This window comes from Gigantopelta aegis, chromosome 10, assembly GCF_016097555.1.
Source record: "Gigantopelta aegis isolate Gae_Host chromosome 10, Gae_host_genome, whole genome shotgun sequence".
NCBI lineage: Eukaryota > Metazoa > Mollusca > Gastropoda > Neomphalida > Peltospiridae > Gigantopelta > Gigantopelta aegis.
The window spans coordinates 48,458,120-48,483,467 of record NC_054708.1 but is presented as its reverse complement, the minus strand read 5'-3'; the positions used below and the strand labels follow the sequence as shown (position 1 = coordinate 48,483,467).

Below are 25,348 nucleotides of genomic sequence, written 5' to 3'. Positions count from 1 at the left end.
ACACTTTACTTTGTTGAAACTTTGTTTTGTTAACTGTTTTATATACTTTTGTGTCTAGTGGTATTTCATTATTAACACTAATTTATGCTTATTTTTGGTCTCCGGGGTTCTCTGCATGTTCTCATATTATTTCATCTAATCTTTAATTTAGTGCTGTTATATTCATTTATTTTTTGACGATATACATATAAAGACTGCTAATGAAACATTCATATAGATACAACACATGGATACAGGATATATACACCTGAACACACAGACACACACACACACACACACAGACACACACACAGACACACATACACAGGCAGGCACATAAACACACATACACACACACACAGGCAGACACACACACACACAGGCAGACACACAGACAGACACACACACACTGAACATATGGTAAGGAAATTTCATATGAACAGTGTAATGTTGAAACAATCAGCATTATATAAATTTTTATTCCACATATATTTTTTAGTTCATTTATGTTACAAAAATTTAACCATCTTTAAAACAAATTGTGTTCATTCAAAATATAATTATTTTGGGACACTTTTTGTCCCCATTATTTATATGTACTTGCGTGAAATAAAAACATTTCAAATCATAAACCCTATATATTTTTTTAATTTACATTTGTTACTGTGGACGGGGGAGGCTATATTTTATTTACTAATATATGTACTCGTTTGTTTTACACATCTGCATGTAAGTATTGCATTACTGCACCATGGCACTAGTCCGTCCCACAGGGAACGTCCTTTTTCATACTATTGAATTTACTACAAGTTATTTATTTCTGAGCCGAATGTTTTCTAAATTGCACACAAACATAGTATATTTTTGTTATTTCCGAAACACTTTTACTTTTGTTCGTACGTCAAAGCAAACTGAAATTATGTACAAAAAACATTTTTGTAGGAGCATGGGATGGATTGGTCGAATCCATTATATGATATTGACTTCAAATACTGTAGTTCATGTATTTAACTGTTGCATGGACCTGAAAATTAAATGACTGTGAGTTTATGGTCTTGAGATATATGCAGACAAAAATGATATTAACCCAGGATGTGCCGGACACTTTTCACTAGATAGAATACTCTGAAACTTGAACCAATGAAAGTAATTACCCCCACCCCCACCCCCACACCACCCACCCAGGTCAGAGGGGATCAAAATATGGATTTGATTATCTGGAAAGTTTACATGAATAATATAGGTCATAATTCTTCATATTATTATCATTATTATTATATTACTGTTTAATATGATCAGAGTTGAATATAAACATACAATACAGGACTTGTAGAATTTTTTTTATAAAATTCAATAGCCATGGGATGATTGATTTTTAATATTACGTCATGATTAAAAATCTACCAGCCCTACTTTACTTTAAGGTAATACAAGTTTACTAATAGTAATAATGTCACCTAAAGAGGGAGATACATGGAGCTTAAAAACACTAAGCTTGGGGGATGGGTGTGGGGGAAGGATATTCATGTTTAGAAAATATACTTAAATGCAGCATTTGACAACTTTTTCACTATTTAAAGTAAATATATTGAAATTATATTAACAAACTTTGTTCATTGGCAAACATCTACCAAAATCTTGACCACTCGCTTATTTTCTTTGGGCATTATATACCAAAAGAAATTATATTAACAAACTTTGTTCATTGGCAAACATCTACCAAAATCTTGACCACTCAGCTATTTTCTTTGGGCATTATTTTGAAGACATCAAATAGACATATATAATTGTGTTCATATGAACAAAACATTATTCTCTAAGTCACTCCTATAAATGTTTACAATGTTATTCCATATAAGCATGTAAATAGCCATTGAAAAGTATTTTTAAAGATTATATATGCATAAGATGACTGAACTCTGTTATGGCACTGTTGGTACAGTTACATATCGTCATATAATAACATATTTCTGACAGCTATGTGTATAGTATTGAATTATGAATATCATTAAGTGTTCTGTGACTGAAGTCACTGGACAGTGATATGTGTATAATATATGTATGTGTGTGTGTGTGTGTGCTTAAAGATGCAGTCTCGACCCCATATGTAATATACTGATAGAAAGTTTATAATGAAACGAATGCAGTTGGTTTCCTCTGAAGACTATTTCTCGTTCCAGTGCACCATGTCTGATATATCAAAGGCTGGTATGTACTACTCTGTCTGTGGGATGGTGCATATAAAAGATCCATTGCTGCTAATCGAAAAGAGTAACCCATGAAGTGGCTACAGCAGGTTTCCTCTCTCAATACCTGTGTGGTCCTTAACCATATGTCTGACACCATATAACCATAAATAAAATGTGTTGAGTGAGTCGTTAAATAAACCACCCAGTAACTGATGATTAATGAATCGGTGTTCTGTAAAGGTGTCATTAAAATTAAAACAAAATAAACTTTAAACTTATCATTTACTGAAAGTTTGTTTTGCTATATTAATGAATAAAAATATTTTTTCTTACATCTGTGCAATAAGATAAAAAAGATCCCTTGCTACTGATGGAACAATGTAGCGGGTTTTCTCTCTTAAGACTATATGTAAAAATTACCAAATATTTGACATTCAGTAGTCAATGGTTAATAAATCAATGTGCTCTAGTGGTGTCATTAAACGAAACAATTTTTTTGGTGCAGTAAATTGCAGAAGACAATTTTAGAACTAACCCTTCTTTGTGCAGTATTTTTAATCTCTTACAATGGAATTCAGCAGTCGCATCCCATCACAGCTAATTCACATACACTGCATTTGAAGGTGACCTAGAGTGTTAATAAGATCTAAAGGGAAATCGAAGAATGGCGCATCACACGAAGAAGATAATTTAATGGTGTATTCAAAATGATAAATATTAAAACATAAACTAGAGACTGCAACTTTAAGAGATGGTTTGGGGTTTTTTAAATTGCATTTTACTAGTTATAAATAGTATTACACGATGTTCATATTGCCATTCATTAATTATATTTGGTCTGTTGGGATGTTAATATGATTACCAGTATCTTCATCAAGGTGTGCGTGTGCGTGCATGCGTGTGTATTTTGTGTGTTAGTGTTCACATGTATGTATGCATGCATGTATTTGTTTATGGGTGCATACCTGTGGATGTATTATAATATTGTGAAGATATATCAGTGAATTTAATGCAATATATATTTGTTGCAATTATTTTCTTGAGATATCTTCTGAGGATGTACATGTATATCATAATATTTAAAACCTTGTTGGCACTCTGTTTCGTCAGGCTGGTTAGTGTAACATCCCTGATTTCCTAATCCTAGACCTCTGGACCCCGTTCCACGAAGCAATCTTAGCCCTAAGATCATCGTAACTGTACAGCTAACACGTGCACTTAAGGTGATCTTAGCGTTAAGATCGCTTTGTGGAACGGGGCCCTGAACACTACTGTATCACAGTTACCATGTATAATGGCTATTGCATGTACCTGCATGTGTAGTCACCATTCACTCTGGCGTAGAAAGGGGGGGGGGGGGTTAAGGGGGCATGTGCCCCCCACTTTTCAGATATTTTGCTTTATAATAGTGTAAGTGTGTAAATATAAAAGTGTGACACCCCCCCCCCCCCCCACAGACACACACACTTTTTGGCACCTTCCTACGCCACTGATTCATGTACCACATCCTCTCTCACTTGCCAATAACAGGGCCCGTAGGAAGTCTTAAAATTATTGGTAAGGCCTATTTTGACTTCATCACGCATGGAGTAGGATACGAGATAAGAACAGACAGGCTTTTCCTTTCACATACTAGAAAACAGCAGTATTGCGCAGACCCGTAGGCACTGAGGGGAAGGGTAGAGCTGGTTGTCTCGCCACCCACTCCAGGAGCCCGATCTTTGCTCTAAGATCATCGTAGGTTCATAACTACATTATGATATATGCCAAAATAGTGTTACCTCAAGACTAACTAGTATTTTTGTTTTGTTCTTTAGTCAACCCTCCCCCTCCCTCGACCCATTTCAAATGCCTTCCTATGGGCCTGTAATGGATAAAATAAACTGTTTTTATTCAGTCTGCTAGACCTAGTAATAATTATTATTAGCCTACTTCAATAAAACAATAAAATATCATTCAACGGACACCCCCACCCCACCCCCTTAATAAAAAGACGCTACCTCAGTGGTGCAGAAAGAGTATGCTTACACTTTGTCTTTCTGTTCAGTTCAGTTCACACCCTTTCTTCGCAGAGAAAGCAAAGAAAGGAATTAAAGTACTGAAGTTAACTGCCGTAGTTTTCGGTTTTATAGATCGTCTGTACAGACTCCCTTTGAGTGTATTTTGATTTTGTTTCTTTTCTGTTTGATTCTGGTCATTATGCTGACCGTTTCATGTCCATTTAGGGTTTTAGCAATTGCATCAGGGATGTTTCATGTTCATGCTGTGTGAGGTTTTTTTTTTTTTAAAGCTAGTGTTATAAAATTGTATTTTGTAAATACGCTGTTTTCTGTTAGAATTATATGCAAACAAACGATGTAATATTGTTGTATTTCGGTGTGAAAGTAATAAAAAATCGTAATCTGACTTAAGAGTTTCGTAGTTTGTTTAAACATCGTTACTAGAATAAGTATAGAATATAGGTTGTTGAATCTAGGTGTATGCATGTGCATACATCTATATTATTTCTCGTTCCAGCCAGTGCTCCACAACTGGTGTAACAAAGCCCGTGATATGTGCTATCCTGTCTGTCGGATGGTGCATATAAAAGATCCCTTGATGTTAATCGAAAAGAGTAGCCCATGAAGTGGCGACAGCGGGTTTCCTCCCTCAATATCTGTGTGGTCCTTAACCACATGTCCGACACCATATAACCGTAAATAAAATGTGTTGAGTGCATGGTTAAATAAAACATTTCCTTCCTTCCTTTTACATCCATAGTATATGTATATAACTACATAAGTTACGCGCACGCACACACACGCGCACGCACGCACAAATTATAGAAATCCTTATAAGCTGTTCGGTGAAGGGATAACTAGTCTAACAACGTAAAATAGTTTATTTCAAATTTTATTTTACAGCTATTAAATTTTAATAGATAGGCCCTCTGTTTCATTATTGTACTGAATGTATTCGAAGCTGCAAGACCAAGAGCTTGAAATCAATACAATACAATAACTTTATTTCCATATTAATATATTAATAATAAAAACATAGTCTGGTTGGCCAGCAAAAATAAAGTACATAAAACAATAATTGCTAACAACTAAAAATTGTATCTAATAAAGTACATGTAGTGTAACAGATTCTATTGTCTTTTGTCTGATCTTCGATACTCAGTAAATTACAATAAATATTATTAAAGTGACAGGAGGTCTGGTTAGCAGAGTAGTTCGTGCCGTGTCCAAATCTGAGCAGTTTTGCTACTGTAATGAATTGTGTTTTAGGGCAGTTGATGATATAATAACATTTTTCGTATTTATTTAGTGTTTGAAATATTGGGAATTCTTGTGCGAGTGTAATAAAATATTTGCTTCTGTTCGTTGCCAGTTGTTTACAGTCAACGAGAAAATGTGTCTCTTCTTCAACTGCCTCTTTGCAAAGCTTGCAGAGTCGGGTCTTTTCTGAGAATATGCGGTACTTGCCTCTTTCGATTTCGAGGCGGTGTGCACATATTCTAATTTTGGCTAAATGCAGGGCCGTACCCTGACCAAAATCCATGGGGGGGGGGGGGGGGGGCACTAAATTTTATAAATAATTTTTAACATACTATAAAGATTAAACATTTCTATGCTATTACTGGAGATATATAAAAAAATAAAAAAAGGACAAGATTATCAGGGGGGGGCAGCTGCCCCCCTGCCCCCCCCCCCCCCCCCCCCCCGGAGGGTACGGCCCTGAAATGTCTCCTTTGATTACAGTTATTTAATGTTTCGAGATACAGGGCAAGTTGATAAAGTCATACTATGTGTTTATAATATAACAGTTTTTCAGTCTTTTAATTTTTGTTTAAAGTAATGCCTGTAGTTGTGTTGTAGTTTTTCAGTTACCAGTTTGTTGAGTGTTTTCTTGTTCTTTGGTGAAGTGCTAATAGCTGTTATGTCGATGCAGTTCAGGTCAGGTCAGGTCAGAGTGTTGTAGCGCACGCCTGTTGTAGCGCACGCCTGTCCTGGGCACATGGACCGGCCTGGGCCGGCTCCTCTGTCTAGGACAGGAAAGGGGTGGGTTGGAGGGGGGGGGGGCTGCACTGGTAGGTACAAGGGAGGACCAGCAGTCCGACCGGGGCCGGTAACAGGCGGAGGGTTGAAATCAGAATGTAGGTATTGGGCTAAATAGGGTCATTGTGCACAACTCTACTACACTGTGTTTGCTTACAACCCCTGAACATGAATAAAACTGGTAACAGTAAAAAACAACCTGATTAAAATTAGTTCTACCAGTGAAGCTAATTTTAATTAGATTGCGGTACAAACAAAATGGTTTGCACCGTCGTATTTCAAGAAGTAAAACATTGTGTTCCAAAGGATCAGCCGTGAGTGGGTGTCAACTAACAGATATATGTTTTAATAACTGAAGTGACGTACTGAATAAATTTTTCCTGCATAAAATATCAGTGACTGCTTGTCTGGTCGTCTTGGTGTTTGTTTGTATTAGGTCAAAATGCATTTCATTCCCGAATATATATATATATATATATATATATATATATATATATATATATATATATATATATATATATATATATATATATATATATATATATATATATATATATATATATATATATATATTGCGACACCAAATCCAGTTTGAGCTATGTACAAAAATATGACTACCAGAAACACATTGAATTATACAAACACCGCTATTGTAAACAAGAAACTATACCAAATCAAAACATATGCAAGGTTTGTATATCAAAATATAACCACACTTTAAATACAGTGGGGATAATGACTTTTAAACATAAGAATGAAATGCTTCCATCGAAACTATTATGACTAGCTGGAACTTTCTATTCCAGTTAAACATGTACGTCTAACTACATAGGTCTACGTTTAATAACTTAGCAACATCTTTCAATCGGCATTTAATATTCTTCAGTATTCGCTCGATGCGCGGTCCGTGTGGGATCGATCCCCGTCGGTGGGCCCATTGGGCTATTTCTCATTCCAGTCAGTGCACCGCGACTGGTATATAAAAGGCCGTGGTATGTACTACCCTGTCTATGGGATAGTGCATATAAAAGATCGGAAAGAGTAGCCCATGAAGTGGCGACAGCGGGTTTCCTCTCTCAATATCTGTGTGGTCCTTGACCATATGTCTGACGCCATATAACCGTAAATAAAATGTGTTGAGTGCGTCGTTAAATAAAACATGTCTTTCTTTCTTTATTCTTCAGTAGTTCTTACTACTTTTATAAGCATACAAAAATATTTCAGTATTTAAAAAAAAAAAAAAAAAAATCCAACCCACCCCAAACAAAACCCCACCTAAAAATATAAATACCCTCCCCTAAAAAACACACAAAAAAGAAACAATTTAACACCTTTATTTTTTTTATTTTTTTTTTTTAAATTTCATTATTTGTATCAAAACGTTTTCGACATATTGTGTTTGGTATGTCTTCTATGGAAATGCAGGTTTGGATATACTACAACGATTTATTATTGTTTTGGTTTGAATTGAATTGTCAGAAAAGGCATATGAAACGGGGGTGGGGGGGGGGGGTCTGGGGTCATCAGCCCTACCCTTCGACGAGTGGGATAATGAGCATTTCCAAGGCAACTTATGAAATCGAAAGACTGAATATTTCAGGGTACAGATGTGGGTAACGTGTTTTGTTGCTATGTGTTTTCCCTCTATTATTTCGTGCTGCATTTAGGGTAAATTGATCATTGACAGTTTATTATTTATTTACTTGAGCTCCCATTAACGCGCCTCATCCGTGCGACGTGTATCTCTTAATTGAAGAAAATCGCTTGACACTGTGAAAGTGTGGTTCGCGTTTTTTTCACTTAGAAGACGGTCCACTCATAAGTTATTACATTTGTTTCATCTTCAAATTCCATGTAGTAAATGTACATGTAAATAACAGCGAAGCCAAGTTACATTGTGAAACCAAAAAATAAGTTCGTTCTTCATAAAAATTTTGTTATAAAATCCTGGGGCGTAGCCAGAGAGAGAAAAAACGCCGAGGAAAACCCAAACTTGTAAAATAAATATCAGGGTCATGGGAAAAATAAAATAAATCTGGGGAAATTCCAGACGAGGCAAATAGCTCGTGTGCCTCATGCTGGCTACGCCATTGAAATCAGTAGATAGTTTGAGATTTCTCTACGCGAAACGCCCGTGAAACGTGTGAGGCGCATAGTTAAAAAAAAAAACCCCACCAACATTTAAAGATGTTTATTCTTCTAACGTTGACGTGTGTTATTACAAATGTAAATAAAACATTTGGTAGTACTGTATTCTTAAATATATGTTCACTTATTTTAATTTGTTAGTGTTAACGGGCTGGACGTAGCCCAGTGGTAACGCGCTCGCTTAATGAGCGATCGGCTTGGGATCGATTCCCGTTGGTGGGCCCATTGGGCTATTTCTCGATCTAGCCAGTGCACCACGGCTGGTATATCAAAGGCCGTGGTATGTCCTATCCTGCCTGTGGGATGTTACATATAAAAGGTCCTTTACTACTAATTGAAATATACAGTGGGTTTCCTCTCTAAGACTGTCAAAATTACCAAATGTTTGACATCCAATAGCCGATGATTAATAAATAAATGTGCTCTGGTGGTGTCGTTAAACTACGTGAAAACAACACGTGCGTTTCGTGGACATTTCATGTAGAGAAATGTTAAACTCTGTAATTAAGTCCTCGCTTATAGCACATTATTAATACACAGTATATAAAACAAATCCATAAATATTATAGTATTAAAAATAAAAACCAAAAATACCATCCCAGTTATTAATAAAGTTACTTTTTGTAAAACGCTTGGGGAAAAACTCCACTGCTCAGTCGAATTGACTCGCATCAGACCTGTGACGTAGCATCCGGCGTTCTGTTAGTAGGTCAACATGCCGACAGCAGAGAATGATTTGTACATTTGTACATCCACTCTAATGGTACCTCGATTGGTGAGGAAGTGGTATATAAGCACGTTAACCTAGTTACCTACATACCTGTGAGAAACAGGACACAAGGTCAGTCACGACTTTTGAAAGTGGGATATTAACATTTGACTGTACTAAAAATATGTGTTCAGATCAGACCGCATTTAAAACAAGCAGAATAAATAACATTATTTTATTGATTAATATCACATAAAATAGGGATCTGGATTTATTGTTTTAGACAGATAGGTATGATGCAATGCAGGTATGAACACATACAAATAATAATACGATTTATCTTGCTACCTACACCCGTTACTACAGGTGTTGTTCATTGTTTGTTACGCTTTCAAAGAGGCGCGATTATTTCAGAACACTTTCTGTGGTGTCCTAATTACTGGGGACCTGCCGTCATTGTTTAAAATGTGACCACAGGCAGACAGTAGAGGTATGATCGCATGCTGGTGTAAACACTATAGGGACAAGATCGCGCGCTGGTTTAGACAGGGCTAATTACTACACGAACCGTTCTTTTGTTCTTGAATTTGCTTCCTAAGTCCGGAATAGAAGACATCCGGTATCGACTGAGGTTTTTTTTTTTGTCCTAATAAATTAACGGTAGCTGAACGGCGGTTTACACATAATGCCGGTTTAGATGGATGCCGATTTGGACAGTCCACTCTGTGTGTGTATGTGTGTGTGAGTGCACGCGCGCGCGTGCGTGTATATGTATATATATATATATATATATACAAACTGTGTATGTGTGTGTGTGTATATATATATATATATATATATATATATATATATATATGTATATATATATATGTGTGTGTATATATATATATATATATATATACATACATACATACATACATACATACTAACATACATACATACATACATACATACATACATACATACATACATCATGCATGCATGCACGCACTTATGCACGCACGCACAAAAAGTTTGTATTTATGAAATACAAGCCCCATATTTTATTTATCGCTCTAGGCTTTGTACCCTCCAATGGCGCAGGCAGGATTTTATATTGTGATTGGGGGGGGGGGGGGGGGGGGACAACCCACACTATGTATATACATGTGTATGTATGATTTTATAAAATTTAATAGTTTTTAAAAAAAAAGATGGGGGTGGGGTGGGGGGCGTGTTCCCGTGGATCCCCTCCCTACGTCACTGCAGGGACGGCGCATGGCCGTAACACTTTTCAAAGAGACACTTTTATGGGTTATATTTGTTGTATCTGTGAAAATGTCCTTCTCAATTGAATTTGAAAGAAGAGTCTGGCAAACCGAGCCGTACCACTATATTTTACACTGCCGCTTCTGCTCTGGTGTCCTCCCCGTCTCCTCACCTCACCCTTTTGACCTCTAGTTTAGCTCGTGCTCGTTGTGGTTTTTGTTTGCTGTACCATGCGCAATCGTAGAACATGTGCCAGTGGGAATACAGGCTTGGAACAGATATGTTTAAAAAAAAAAAATAAAAAATAGGTGTCATATTTATCGACCACCTTAAATAATTGTCGTAATCCCCAGGGATGACGTGGTCACTGCATCGTGATGGTCATTTCCATTACGCACGGGTTCTGTTTAAGAACCACTTCCATGCAAACCCTGTGATTGTCGGTTTGTTTAAAGTTCGGAAAAACTGCTGCTTTGATACATCCAAACACTAAACAATATGGTTCACCATACCCTATTTTACATTTGAAACTATCTCTAAAAGAATATTACATCCATACAATTCAATTCAATAGAATAAAATTTTCCTGTTTTAAAAATACACGTGTTCCACTTTCCCAGTATTATGCCGATTAGAGCGTCACGGGGGCACCTCAGTTGGCTCTTGGAGTCGACAGGCGTTTTAGAAAGCGATGGGAAAAACGCGACTTTTTATTGCGAATATATTAAAAACGGGTAAATTTTACAAATTTTTATTTTATTGATACTTCATATATATTGTAAAAGGTATACGTAGATACCAAACAATAGTGAATTACGTTTTTGATAAACGTGGACCTTTAAATATCACTGCAATAACTTCAGGAGAAATTCCGAGGAGCATTCTAAAAAGGGCGGAATGCACAAGAAAAACGAAAACAAAATGGAAACTTCCGAACCTTCAATTTTGACGTGTCGTAGTGCACTGATAAAAATGAGAGCTTTTACAGTTTTTGCAATTATTGCAATAGTTTGTAATTTAGACTGTTGTGTAAAGAAAAGCATAGCCGCAGAAGAAAATGATTTCTTCTTACCGACTGTAACAATATCGTTACTAGTGAGAAACAAAGCGCATTCATTACCGTGGTTTTTGGGATACATTGAAAGACTAAACTACCCAAAAAATCGCATGTCGCTGTGGTAAATTGTAGTTTACTTAAAATGTTTTAGTAATTTATCAGTGAAATATTCGATGGAAGAACTTTCCTTTGGCACTGTCACTAACCCTAACTGTATGATAAATAGGCCTATTTATAATGTTCCAGGGCAAGCTCTGGATTAGCCCGAGTGGATTAGCCCGGTCAGAGACCAAGCTATTGGGTTGAGGGTTTTTTGGGTTAGGGTTCTTGACAAGGGCAAAAAGTTGGCAAAGATTTCGGGCGGATCTAATATCACAATAATCTAGACGTTTTGGACGCTCTCAATACAGTCACAAGCGTATTTTTTTGGCATTTTGACGTTGGCAAAGATAATTCACAACAATCCTATGTTTGACGTTAAAAACAATAATCCAAATATTAATCACTAATACACACACTACAGAAAGAAACCCGACAGCACCCACATTCAGCTAAGCTTCGGCAAACTCCGGACAGCAGAATTCTAAGTTCGCCAACCTATATCGTGACGTTGCGTCACATGATAGCCCACTCAGCCATTACGTCTACTAGGCGGAATCGCCCAGTGGGCGATCACGTGATCTACGTCACGAAATAGGTCACCGAGCTTTGTAATTCTTGCGACGGAGTGTCACGAAGCGTAGCTGAATGTGGGTGCTGTCGGGTTTCTTTCTGTAGTGTGTGTATTAGTGATTAATATGTTTTATATGTTTTAATCAATTAACTTGAAAATGATTAATGTAAAAGTATTTAACGTCAAACATAGGATTGTTGTGATATTAGAGCGGAAATCTTTGCCAACTTTTTGGTTGTCGAGAATTGCCAAAAAAATACATAGCTTGGTCTCTGACTGTAATGAGAACGTATTTATGTCCAAATGTCCGTCTAGCTCTCTTACAGTCAGAGTACTCGGGCTAGCTCTGGATGAGCAAAACATTTCGCCAAATTATCTTTAAACATGCAAAACCAGTTATTTTTCAACTAAATACCAATTATTGTTTGAATGTTTTTTCACCAATTTAAAATACAATTTGCCAATTGTATCTAAAATTCGCAGTTGGCAAATTTGGCGAGTGCCAGAGCTAGTGCTGTTCTTTATATGTGACAGTGCCGAAGGAAAGTCCTACCCTGATGGCAATAGCTATCGTGATATAAATTGTTGTAGGTAGAGCGCATCACCAACAGTACTTAGTAACCATTGTGCCATCAGTAAAGCTCCACAGTGGCAAAATGTATACACCTGGTGTACATTATATCTGCCAATATTAAACATTGGAAATATGTCTACATACAGCAAAATAACCTTTCAGTCATGTTTATTTGCTGCAAAAGTCACTTTTAAAAAATTTGTCATAGGCAGGCTCAAAATTTCAGTTGTTGGGCTATTTCACCCATGGCAATTCTTTAAAAAACTGCAGAGGGAGACAAATTCTGAAATTCGAGCCCTGCAACACTTGTGACATCGTCTAGTCTGAGTACTCTGCTGTTGGAAAACAAGAGGGACATTTGGACAGTTACAATTGGCAAAACCAGCTGTATTTCCCCCACATTTGGACAGTTACAATTAACAAAACGAGCTGTATTTCCCCCACATTTGGACAGTTACAATTGGCAAAACAAGCTGTATTTCCCCCACATTTGGGGCATTGAAATATCATTATCAACTGTATATTGTGGGGTGAGACGTAGCCCAGTGATAAAGCGTTCGCTTGATGCGCAGTCGGTCTGGGATTGATCCCTGTCGGTGGATCCATTGGGCTATTTCTCGTTCCAGCCAGTGCTCTACAACTGGTGTAACAAAGGCCGTGGTATGTACTATCCTGTCTGTGGATGGTGCATATAAAAGATCCCTTGCTGCTAATCGAAAAGAGTAGCCCATGAAGTGGTGACAGTGGGTTACCCCTCTCAATATCTGTGTGGTCCGTAACCATATGTCTGACGCCATATAACCGTAAATACAATGTGTTGAGTGCGTAGTTAAATAAAACATTTCTTTTTCTTTTAATAATATACTATTTTCAATTTGTTACAATGATTTAATGACAAATAGAGGATCCCGGCTGAGATGTTTCTTCCAGCTGTTGCATTGTCTGTCAACTATGTCTAAGAAATGATTCAAAAACACTATCTAGTATTATTAAAATTATACTTTTGACGGTCATCACAGTGTACACAATATGTACATGTAGCTATTATATTAGAATGTGTTGAGTGCGTTTCCTTCCTTCTATTATAGGGTGGGACGTAGCCCAGTGGTAAAGCGTTCGCTTGATGCATGGTCGGTCTGGGATTGATCCCTGTCGGTGGACCCATTAGGCTATTTCTCATTCCAGCCAGTGCTCCACAACTGGTGTATCAAAGGCTGTGGTATGTGCTATCCTGTAAGTGGGATGGTGCATATAAAAGATCCCTTGCTGTTAATCGGAAAGAGTAGCCCATGAATTGGCGACAGTAGGTTACCTCTCAGTATTTATGTGGTCCTTAACCATGTGTCTGACGCCATATAACCGTAAGTAAAATGTGTTGAGTGCGTCGTAAAATAAAACATTTTCTTTCCTTCCTTCCATCTATTATATTAGATTACTGGAATACAGTTAAAAGAAGTATCATTTTGAGAGAGCCTTTTTAAAGTTCAGTTTAAAATTGTTGAAACAGATTTCTTTAAACTAAAAAAGAATATTACCTTAAAGGGACACACCCTAGTTACTGCTATTTGTTAACCATTACAGTGTTGTTTTTGCTATTAAACCCCATTTTTCACAAATAAAATTGCACTTTACTTTGTTTGTAAAACCACGAAATGCATTTTTGGCTTTTTTTCACAAGACGTGTTGTCGAGAAAAAACCGTTAAGCAAGCGAGGTCCAATCTATTTTTAGAGGGGATATTTCCATTTCAATGTCACAGACGTTGATATATCATGTGACCGTTATCATTTTGGTTCGGTTTGTTTTCTCGTGCACGGTTCGCACAATCAACATCCGATTTGTTGTTGTTCATTTGTGAGATTTTTCTTCACAGTTCGTGAACATTTTCAGTAACAATAAAGTTCAGACAAGTAAGTGTCTCAATACAAAACGTTACAAACCCTTAAAACCAATAATTTTGCTAAGTCTTACGATATCTGGAGAGGGGATACAACCAGGACAGAACAGTTGGAACATGTCCAGGAGAGGTGAAACGAACGCACCCCAAGTCTGTGAAATTTGTCGTGACGTAGGCATTGTTGTGCTTCGAGCGACATCTACCAGTGACATCAGAATACTAACTTTCAAAATTATTTCAAGCAATTGGGACATGGGGATTCCCATAGTATTTATCGATATAAAACCTGCTTTTTCACTCCATTTGATAAAAACGTGATCTAAGTGTGTTACAGGTTTGTAGATTAACCAAATTATAATTTATTTTTCCCGGGATGGAACTAGGGTGTGCGGCTTTAAAAACTCGGAGCCAGTTAAACACGGTTTTTTTATTCAGTTTGAAACTTAATTTCCAACCTTTTCAATTTACAGGATCCGAAGTGATCACAATATTGACAATTCAACAGCAATACTTAAAGAATGGTTATCAGCGATGGAACGTCATTACCACCATGTAGACGTGCAGTATGATGAAGAACGACGAGGTTTGTTTATACTTACTGCAAAGTAAGAAGTATTGTTAATATTTTTTTTTAATATGTACACCGTGTTCTCGCTGGTTGAAAATTAAAGGAAAGCGGTTGCGTGATGCGGTACTCACCCTTCCAGAATTTAAAACAAAATAAAATGGAAAGCTTGGTTACCATATATTGTTGTGTGTTGGTCTACTTCGTGGAAAGACCTACGCCCTTATTTTGCCCCTCAGTACTTGATACAAAATAGTTGGTACGATGTACAAGCTGACTCATCTTTTATGTACCATTAGTTGAACCAGAGATGTTGTCGGTCTGACATTCACGGGCATTCGTTTTGGTGAACCAATCAAAGTTTTAATATTATTTTAATAAAGATTTCAAGATTTCTGAAAAATAAAAAATATTAAACAAAAAGTGATCCCCTAATGTGGGATAACATTTTTCTTTTCATTTTATTTCCATCTTCATTGAAAGAATCGATTGCATTGATATCGCCAGCTGATAATAAGTAGTTTTATTTTTGTAAAGGCAGTGTGTATATTATTTGGCACCCAAGATAAATGATTTTAACAATGAATACTACCAATTTCGTTGTATTTATAAGCAGTGATATTCCCCCAAACATGAAAAGTTTCTAATATTTTATAAAGAATTGCTGAATAACAAATGACAGTAAGTACAAATCATCAGTTACAGCCAACCAATTAACTGCATTTGAGGACAAAATACAGACAATAGTGGACACAAAAGGCAGAATGACTGTTCTGATCACGTGACAAATTTGGCACCAAATAAGTAGTTTTTCAGTCGGAGATTACCAAAACAATTAAAATAAAATGTTTTCATTGCTCAAATAAAATATAACTTTTATTGTGTGTATTAAATGTACAAATGGATACAGGTATGGGACACAACAGAGGCTGTTGAATTTTTTTTTTCTTTTCGTCAGTTGCATTTTTTTAGTGTGTGAAAAAAGTACATTTTGAAATAGCGGAGGTGGGTGCTGTAATACATAGTAGGATGTTGGAAAATAAAAGAGGGAAAGTGAAAGTTGGGCAGTAAAATGAGAAAGTGCATCGACAAAATGAAATAGTGGGGCGGCCTCCCCGCTTAAATGGAGCAGCGAGAACACTGTACATGTATGTATTAAGTATCACTTTAAGTATTTTTGTTTTAACGTTCAAGTTGTGATTAAAAATAGTGACATTTATCAATTTGATATATACAATAATTTGAACAAATTGTGCTATTACTGACGGTACTGGTAGTTGCAATAATTGCAGCTATAGATAAAATAAATTTTGTTGGCCTTTTTTATTAAATGGATTGTTCTCAATTTGCAGCCATTGTAAGATGTTTCTGACCAACAGTGCTTTTTGGCGACTAAAATCACATATTAAAATAATTTTCTTGATTAGAGCAAACTCTGGATAGTCCCTTTAATGATAAACATTAAATTATTTAATAATCATTATGAAATAAAATGTTTTACAGAACTTTGTAGAATTTGCTAAATTAAATTACTTTGGCCAAAGAGCATAATAACTGGCTGCAGTCGGCTTTCCCACGTTAAATTAATGCCAAGTACAAGTAAAGTAAAACATGCTCAGTTATATAGCTGTTTTGATACATGCAACAGAAAATAGCCATCAAATTTGATTTAAAACTGTACTTACAGTGACTATGTGTTGTTTTTCTCAGGCTATGATCATGAAAGATGTCCCTTGGAATGGACAGAGAAGAGGTTTGACAATGTGATTCAATTAAGACAACAGGCTCTTGATCATGCAAGGAATGCTTGGTCAGATTATTTATTCGTAAGCATTGCGTTTTATTTTTATGTTGTGCAGTGTAGCATTCCTAATATATATATATATTTTTTTTTTTAGTGCATTGAAACCATGCTATTAATACTAATATCCATAATGTTTCCTTTTATTCATTTTAACTAGATTTTCTTTCATATATGCAATTATGGTTCAAGCACGTTGTCCTACACTATAGAGGGCGGGATGTAGCTCAGTGGTACAGCGCTCGCTCGATGCGTGGTCGGTCTGGGATTGATCCCCGTCGGTGGGTCCATTGGGCTATTTTTCATCGCAGCCAGTGCACCACGACTGGTATATCAAAGGCCGTGGTATGTGTTATCCTGTCTGTGGGATGGTGCACATAAAAGATCCCTTGCTGCTGATCAGAAAGAGTAGCACATGAAGTGGTGAAAGTGGGTTTCCTCTCTCAATATCTGTGTGGTCCTTAACCATATGTCTGACGCCATATAACCATAATTGAAATGTGTTGAGTGCATCATTAAATAAAACATTTCTTTCTTTCTTCTTTTTTTTCATACACTATAGCTGTCTAGTGTATCTATCTAAAACAGTGTGTTAGTTAATTATTAGTGGTCAGAGAAAAGTCAGTGCAGTGGCCTTATAAGTTATACCAACCCATAAACGCTGGGTGGGACCAGAACAGGGAAGAGAACCCAGTGCCTACCAGTCTTACCGTCAGTGGCTTAACCACTGTGCCATTGAGACCAATTTTTTATATACAGTAAAACCTGTCTCAACTGGACATCCAAAGAACCAAGTAAAAAGTTGGTTTTTTTAGTGGTATCCAGTTTGTAGAGATTCTGTTCTATTCTGTTCTGTCAACAAATTCTGAGGGAATTCCAGTTTACAGAGGGTCCAGTGTTGAGGGGTTTCACTGTATATATCCTTAGGATACAAGGTATTGCTTAGATCTGACCAAATCAGGTACTGGACAAAACCATTATCAAAGAAATGCCTTCCAAAAGAAATGATGGTAATATTACTTGAACAGTTCCACAGTACGTATGGTTAGTTTTATTAGTAACTTTTAAGTGTCTAATGTAATTAGGACACAGAGTGGAAAAGTGAAAGAGCAAACCCCATGAAGACAAGAGAGAGTTCTTCTTTCCCCACTGTATGAAATAAATAAATGAAAAATAAAAAACAACTTTGCATAATGTCGATGAGACTACATTGTTTTATTGTTGACCTTTACCCAGATGTTGGACACTGATGTCATCTTGCACCACAAGGATACATTACAGATTTTAATGGGACATCAAAAGTAAGCATCTTTTCTTTTAATTAAGTATTGTCTGTTATTTATTTTACGTTCATCGGCGTACGAACAAAAAAAATCATCTGCAAACTGAATCGGCGAAGCCATTCTCAAATAAGTTTGCGGATGACTTTTTTTTTGGTTCATACCCAGATGAATGTAAAAGAAGTAACAGACAATACTTATATAATCAAATTTGAAACATACTTAATAATAACTTTTTATTTTGAATTATTTTTCTGGTTAAAACAATGCTCAGTAAGACAAATTACCAATATTAAATGACGTCATCAGATATGACGTTCCATGACGACGTTCATCGAGAAATTAACAAACTCCCGTTGCTACGGCTGGACCAATGGGATGATGTTATATTGTAATGGAAGTAAAGGAAATTTAACTATTGTGTATTGTTTTGGATAACAGAAATATTTGTTTTAGTAATAGTATATGTTAATTACTTGGAGTTGTACATCCTTTATTTAGTAAAGACTATTGAAAATGGTAAACATTTGATACAAAATATATCATTAGATATTTATTTTTAGACCTTTTTTTTAATTGTTGAGACATTTAAGTGATTTTAAAGTCTTTGCTCATAAATTTACAGTGTTTCATTTAAATATTAGTGTGAGTTTTCAATCATAATTGAAAGTAACAAATTTGATATAAAACTATTATTACCTGTATCAATTTTTAAAATTTCAATACATTTTTAATACATTCTATGCATTATTTTTTTAATGTCTGTAGAATTTCACTAACAAGACATATCTACAACAGTAAATGATGATTCATTTCTCTTTCTTTTTCACAGAACTGTTATAGGACCAATGCTGAACATATCAACTGAAGGAGCATATTCCAATTTTTGGTGTGGCATGACCGATGAGGTAATTTTTAATATTCTTAAGTCATCACATGTATGGGCAAACTCCAATTTTTGGTGTCCAGACCATCAGATTTCAAATTTTATGGAAAACACTTTTTTGGTTCCATGCCCAGTGATCATCGGAACCCATCAGAAACTGTTTTTTGGTAATCATTTTAATGGTGGATTATTTTACATGACAATTGTTATTAGACTTTTGGTTCCATGATTTTCTCATAAGCTACCGACACACTACTGGAAACAATCCTTTCTGTGAAATCTGGGGGTCTGGTGTTGAATTATGTTGTAATGTTTTTATCAAGTTTTAATATTCTTAAATAGCCACTAAAACATAAGCAATGAATTGTCTTCCAGTACATTTGTTTTAACATTGCCAATGCTGAGTAACAGATACACACAAACATTGATATACATGTATACTAAACACTAGGCTTTTGGTTACATTAGTAGTTGGATGTCTGTTTAATAATTTGGAATAAAAAAATAAAAACATTTAAAATATCTTTTAAACCTTTATAAAACTCCTTTCTAAAAACATTTAAAAAGCATTTTAAAAAAGTTTCTTAGGTACCGATTTATTAAACAGAATGTAATAATTTATTGTGCTTCGTACATCAGTTCAAACCAGAAATTACTTTTTTTTTTTTTTTTTTTTAAACTGTTTTTTAAATGTTCTCAGTGACAGATGATCAATATTTATATAGTGTGTACTGTTACAATACTGTGTTTTAAAATTAATTCTTTGTATTTTAGGGTTTCTACAAGAGAGTGCCAGAATACATGCCTATTGTCCTTCGTGAGAAAATGGGATGCTTTCCTGTTCCTATGGTACACTCGGCTGTTTTCATAAATCTTCGACACAGGAATTCATCGAAATTATCGTACCTCCCACCAAGTGATTATGAAGGACCAGTTGATGACATCATTATTTTTGCTCACAGAGTGAGAGAAGCTGGTGAGTGCACATCCCACTCTGCATTCATTCCAACTTGTTCAAGCCGCAACCTCTGTTAAACAGCTACCTGTCTTAATAAGCTACCTTTTTTTAATTCTCCCAAATTATGTAATTTTGTACAAACTAACCTGTATTTAGCAGCCACCTGTCTTAAAAGGCACTTTTGAGGTGGGATGTAGCCTAGTGGTAAAGCACTCGCTTGATGCATGGTCATTTTGGGATCGATCCCTGTCGGAGGGCCCATTGGGCTATTTCTCATTCCAGCCAGTGCACCACAACTGGTATATCAAAGGCTGTGGTATGTGCTATCCTGTCTGTGGGATGATGCATATGAAAGATCCCTTGCTACTAATGGAAAAATATAGCAGGTTTCCTCTCTAAGACTATCAAAATTACCAAATATTTGACATCCAATAGCCGATGATGAATAAATCAATGTGCTCTAGTGGTGTCATTAAACAAAACAAACTTTAAAAGGCACTTTTAGATGCTCCATTTGGTGGCTGCTTAACTTTATAATGTAAAACTATTTATTGAACAATTTTATCAATTAGTGTTATGATATATTCATATTGCCAACAAAAACATACAGAATGTTTGTTTTTAAAATTTAGTACGAGGTGCAGAAGAAACATTACAGCTATAAATGCACAATTTATGCAGTTTGTCATATCTTGAAATATATATTGTGCATACTGAATTTTTTATTTTATTTTTATGTTTTTCAGGCATGTCGATGTATGTTACAAATGAAATGTACTTTGGCACTGTTCAAATCCCTCTTGATTATCCCTACACGCTACATGATGAAGTAGAATTCTTTAAGCACACCAAACTGGAAGCCATGCGTAAGTTTATATTTTATAGTGAAACTTTCACCTTCTTGCCACTTTTTCAAGGTAATGTCACTTTTTAAAAATCTTGATCATACAAGTACAACTGTACATTAATATCCATCTGTTTGCTAAACAACAATAGAATTTAGATTTACAAACTGTAATCGCAGTTGTAATCGCAATAATCTGCATTTTAATCATTATGGGCTGGTACGCAGCCCAGTGGTAAAGCGTTCACTTGATGCGTGGTCGGTATAGGAATGATCCCGTCGGTGGACCCATTGGGCTATTTCTCGTGCCAGCCAGTGCTCCACAACTGGTGTAACAAAGGCTGTGGTGTGTACTATCCTGTCTGTGAGATGGTGCATATAAAAGATTCCTTGCTGCCAATCGAAAAGAGTAGCCCATGAAGTGGCGACAGTGGGTTTCCTCTCTCAATATCTGTGTGACCCCATATAACAAATGTGTTGAGCACGTCATTAAATAAAACGTTTCCTTCCTTTAGTCATTGTTAACAGCACACAAGATGACTTTTATTAGTGGTATTGTGGTATTAATCATTGTTAACAGCACACAAGATGACTTTTATTAGTGGTATTGTGGTATTAATCATTGTTAACAGCACACAAGATGACTTTTATTAGTGGTATTGTGGTATTAATCATTGTTAACAGCACACAAGATGACTTTTATTAGTGGTATTGTGGTATTAATTAATATACAAAACATTAACCAAAACAATTCTGTAATCATTGTTAACAGCACACAAGATGACTTTTATTAGTGGTATTGTGGTATTAATTAATATACAAAACATTAACCAAAACAATTCTGTAGTCATTGTTAACAGCACACAAGATGACTTTTATTAGTGGTATTGTGGTATTAATTAATATACAAAACATTAACCAAAACAATTCTGTAGTCATTGTTAACAGCACACAAGATGACTTTTATTAGTGGTATTGTGGTATTAATTAATATACAAAACATTAACCAAAACAATTCTGTAGTCATTGTTAAAAACATTAACCAAAACAATTCTGTAGTCATTGTTAACAGCACACAAGATGACTTTTATTAGTGGTATTGTGGTATTAATTAATATACAAAACATTAACCAAAACAATTCTGTAGTCATTGTTAACAGCACACAAGATGACTTTTATTAGTGGTATTGTGGTATTAATTAATATACAAAACATTAACCAAAACAATTCTGTAGTCATTGTTAACAGCACACAAGATGACTTTTATTAGTGGTATTGTGGTATTAATTAATATACAAAACATTAACCAAAACAATTCTGTAGTCATTGTTAACAGCACACAAGATGACTTTTATTAGTGGTATTGTGGTATTAATTAATATACAAAACATTAACCAAAACAATTCTGTCAAAAAATGTCTCAATATCAAAAGAAACATGTTGCTATTTTGTAAATAGGACAAGTACTTGGCAACCGGTTTGCTAAAGATCTGTATAGGTTGAGTTATCCATCTGAAGTCTCCGTTCTATTTTGCTGCTTTAAACCCATTTTCACATGACATCTTAACACATATTGTTATTGTTAGCAGTAAAAATAGCAATTAAAAATGGGGAAAATTAAAACCTACAATCATCAGCCTACTTCTAATCATTGAAGAAATATTTGTAAATGTATTTATGTGTTATATTGATAGGCCCCCAAAAAGCGACAACCCTTCTTAATGTTAAATTCGATAAAAATTATGGGGATAGTAATTTTAATATTTGAAATTTTGCACTCATTACTATATGGACATTTTCCACATACAGTGAACATTGTAGGACCTTAGGTCAAATAAAGTTAACATAGCAACATATTCAAAAGTGTATGTAAATGCCAAAAGCTAAGTGAAAATTATCTCCCTTTAGACTATCCTATGTTAAAATGTCACATGAAATGGTGAAAGGTTAATAATAACAGGGCTAGCTCAGGTGCTCGCCAAGTTCGCCAATTGCGAATTCAAAAAACAATTGGTGAATTGTTTTAATTTGGCAAATAAATGTAATAATTGTTATTTTATTAGAAAATAACTGGGTTTATGCCATTTTTGAAGTTTAAATGGATGATTTGGCGAATTTTTCTGCTCACCCAGAGCTTGCCCTGAATAATGATGTATTGCCTTTTATGTTATTAAAGCAATAAGTGATTTTACTTGTTTTCTTTCAGTGGAAGGTCCTCCTCTGTATGTCTCTCCACACGTATACGTACCTCCTATTCCGCAAGACAAACTGGGTCTTGATGAGGTTTGTTACTTTTAGTTTAATACAAAGACATCACTAGAGCACAGTTTGGGATCGATCCCCGTCGGTGGGCCCATTGGGCTATTTCTTGTTCCAGCCAGTAAACGGCCTCGGTGGCGTAGTGGTTAGGCCATCGGTCTACAGGCTGGTAGGTACTGGGTTCAGATCCCAGTCGAGGCATGGGATTTTTAATCCAGATACCGAATCCAAACCCTGAGTGAGTGTTCCGCAAGGCTCAATGAGTAGGTGTAAACCACTTGCTCCGACCAGTGATCCATAACTGGTTCAACAAAGGCCATGGTTTGTGCTATCCTGCCTGTGGGAAGCACAAATAAAAGATCCCTTGCTGCTAATTGGAAAGAGTAGCCCATGTAGTGGCGACAGCAGGTTTCCTCTCAAAATCTGTGTGGTCCGTAACCATATATGTGTTGAGTGTGTCGTTAAATAAAAACATGTCTTGTTCCAACCAGTGCACCATGACTGATATATCAAAGACCGTGGTATTTGCTATCCTGTCTGTGGGATGGTATATATAAAAGTTCTCTTTGCAGCATTAGAAAAAATATAGCGGGTTTCACTGTGCTCTAGTGGTGTCATTAAACAAAAATAAACACTAGAGGACATTAATCTTTTAGTTTAATACAAAATGTTAATATATTTTACAAGTTTTTTTTTTACCTTTAATAAATATAAACCGACAGTAATACCCATCATTTTCTATAACTATAATGATATTTTTTGAAAAAGTTGCAGTTTTTATATGATTTTTTTTTTTAAGGTTTCACTATTGGAACATTTTAACTTTACCATAATTTAAAAAAATTAAAAATGGTTTATTATAAGTATACTCTTCAAAAGAAGAAACGCAAAACCACATTGTCGTAACATTTGGAGAATTGATTTAATTATTGAATGGTGAGTCCGATAATTACCAAATGTTGCAGGATTGTTCACAGTTCACTCTAGTCCATTGTGAGTAAGTGATAGGACACACCACCAAGGTCAAGGTCATCTGGAGTCAATACCGGGTGTGGCCTCCGCGTGTGTTGACAACTGCCTGGCACCGCCTGCCCATTGAAGCAACCAGAGTACGGATGACGTCCCGGAGGATGGTGGCCCACTCGGCCTGCAAGGCTGCTGCCAGCTCGGGCAGGGTCTGGGGCTGTGGTTGTCGCTGTCGGAGGCGTCGGTCCAACTCGTCCCATAGATGCTCAATTGGGTTCAAATCCGGTGATATCGATGGCCAAGGAAGGACATTAATGTTGTTGTTCTGTAGGAAAGCCGTTGTGAGACGTGCTGTATGAGGCCTGGTGTTGTCATGTTGGAACACTGCGTTGGCGTTGGCCATAACTGGAACGATGTGTGGCCGGAGGATCTGGTCAATGTAGCCCTGTGCATTCAGGTTGCCCTGCACGTGGACCAGGTCAGTTCTGCCAGTGTGTGAGATGGCTGCCCACACCATGACAATACCCCCGCCAAATCTGTCCACTTCCTGCACGCAGTTTGCCGCATAACGTTCACCACGACGCCTATACACGCGACATCTTCCATCATGACGTCGGAGTAGAAATCGGGACTCGTCACTGAACCACATCTGTCTCCATCGCAGTTGAGGCCATTGTCGATGAATCTGGCACCACTGCAGTCGGAGTCGATGGTGTTGTGGTGTTAAGATGACACCTCGAACTGGACGTCTGGCACGAATTCCTACCTCACGTAAGCGGTTCCGTACGGTCTGGTCGGATATCCTGCGCAAACCTGGTATTGCTGCGGCTATGGAGGTGGCAGTAGTCAATCGTTCCCGAAGGTGGCGTACCCGGATGTAGCGGTCCTGCCCGGGGGTAGTGACCCGTGGTCGACCGGATCTAGGGAGGTCACGTGTTGATCCATGTTGCTGGTAACGGTCCCACAGTCTGGAGATGGTGCTTGGGGACACATGGAATGCCCTGGCAACGGCCGTTCTGGATTCGCCTGCGTCTAGTCGGCCGATGGCATTGTTTCTCTGCGGTTCACTGAGACGTGGCATGTCCTGGATTGTCAACTGTCGGCCAGATACAGAGGCCAGGCAAGCGAACACCCTGCACTTTTATACTGTCGGTGTTCATGTTGCACGTGCAGACAACGCACGTGCAGTGGTGACATGGTTTGCACATGGCTGCGTTTTTGCGAATATTCACATTTTGGAACTTTATTGTACAGTAGCTGCGTTTTATCGAATGTA

The 25,348-nt window shown here is 36.6% G+C and overlaps 1 protein-coding gene across 2 annotated transcripts in view; it reads left to right on the top strand.

Moving 5' to 3' along the window:
- Window positions 1–9,091: 9,091 nt before the first annotated feature.
- Window positions 9,092–25,348, top strand: part of LOC121384228 (procollagen galactosyltransferase 1-A-like) — a 29,649-nt gene continuing 13,392 nt past the window's right edge. The window contains exons 1-8 of one of the 2 annotated variants that reach the window (XM_041514513.1): window positions 9,092–9,197; window positions 14,984–15,096; window positions 16,789–16,904; window positions 18,116–18,180; window positions 18,992–19,067; window positions 19,820–20,021; window positions 20,750–20,869; window positions 23,054–23,130. In XM_041514513.1, coding sequence (XP_041370447.1) covers window positions 15,045–15,096; window positions 16,789–16,904; window positions 18,116–18,180; window positions 18,992–19,067; window positions 19,820–20,021; window positions 20,750–20,869; window positions 23,054–23,130 — 708 coding nt within the window. In that variant the 5' untranslated portion in view covers window positions 9,092–9,197; window positions 14,984–15,044. Of the gene's footprint in view, window positions 9,198–11,209; window positions 11,492–14,983; window positions 15,097–16,788; window positions 16,905–18,115; window positions 18,181–18,991; window positions 19,068–19,819; window positions 20,022–20,749; window positions 20,870–23,053; window positions 23,131–25,348 lie in introns of those variants that run through there. The other variant, XM_041514512.1, reaches the window with a different exon arrangement.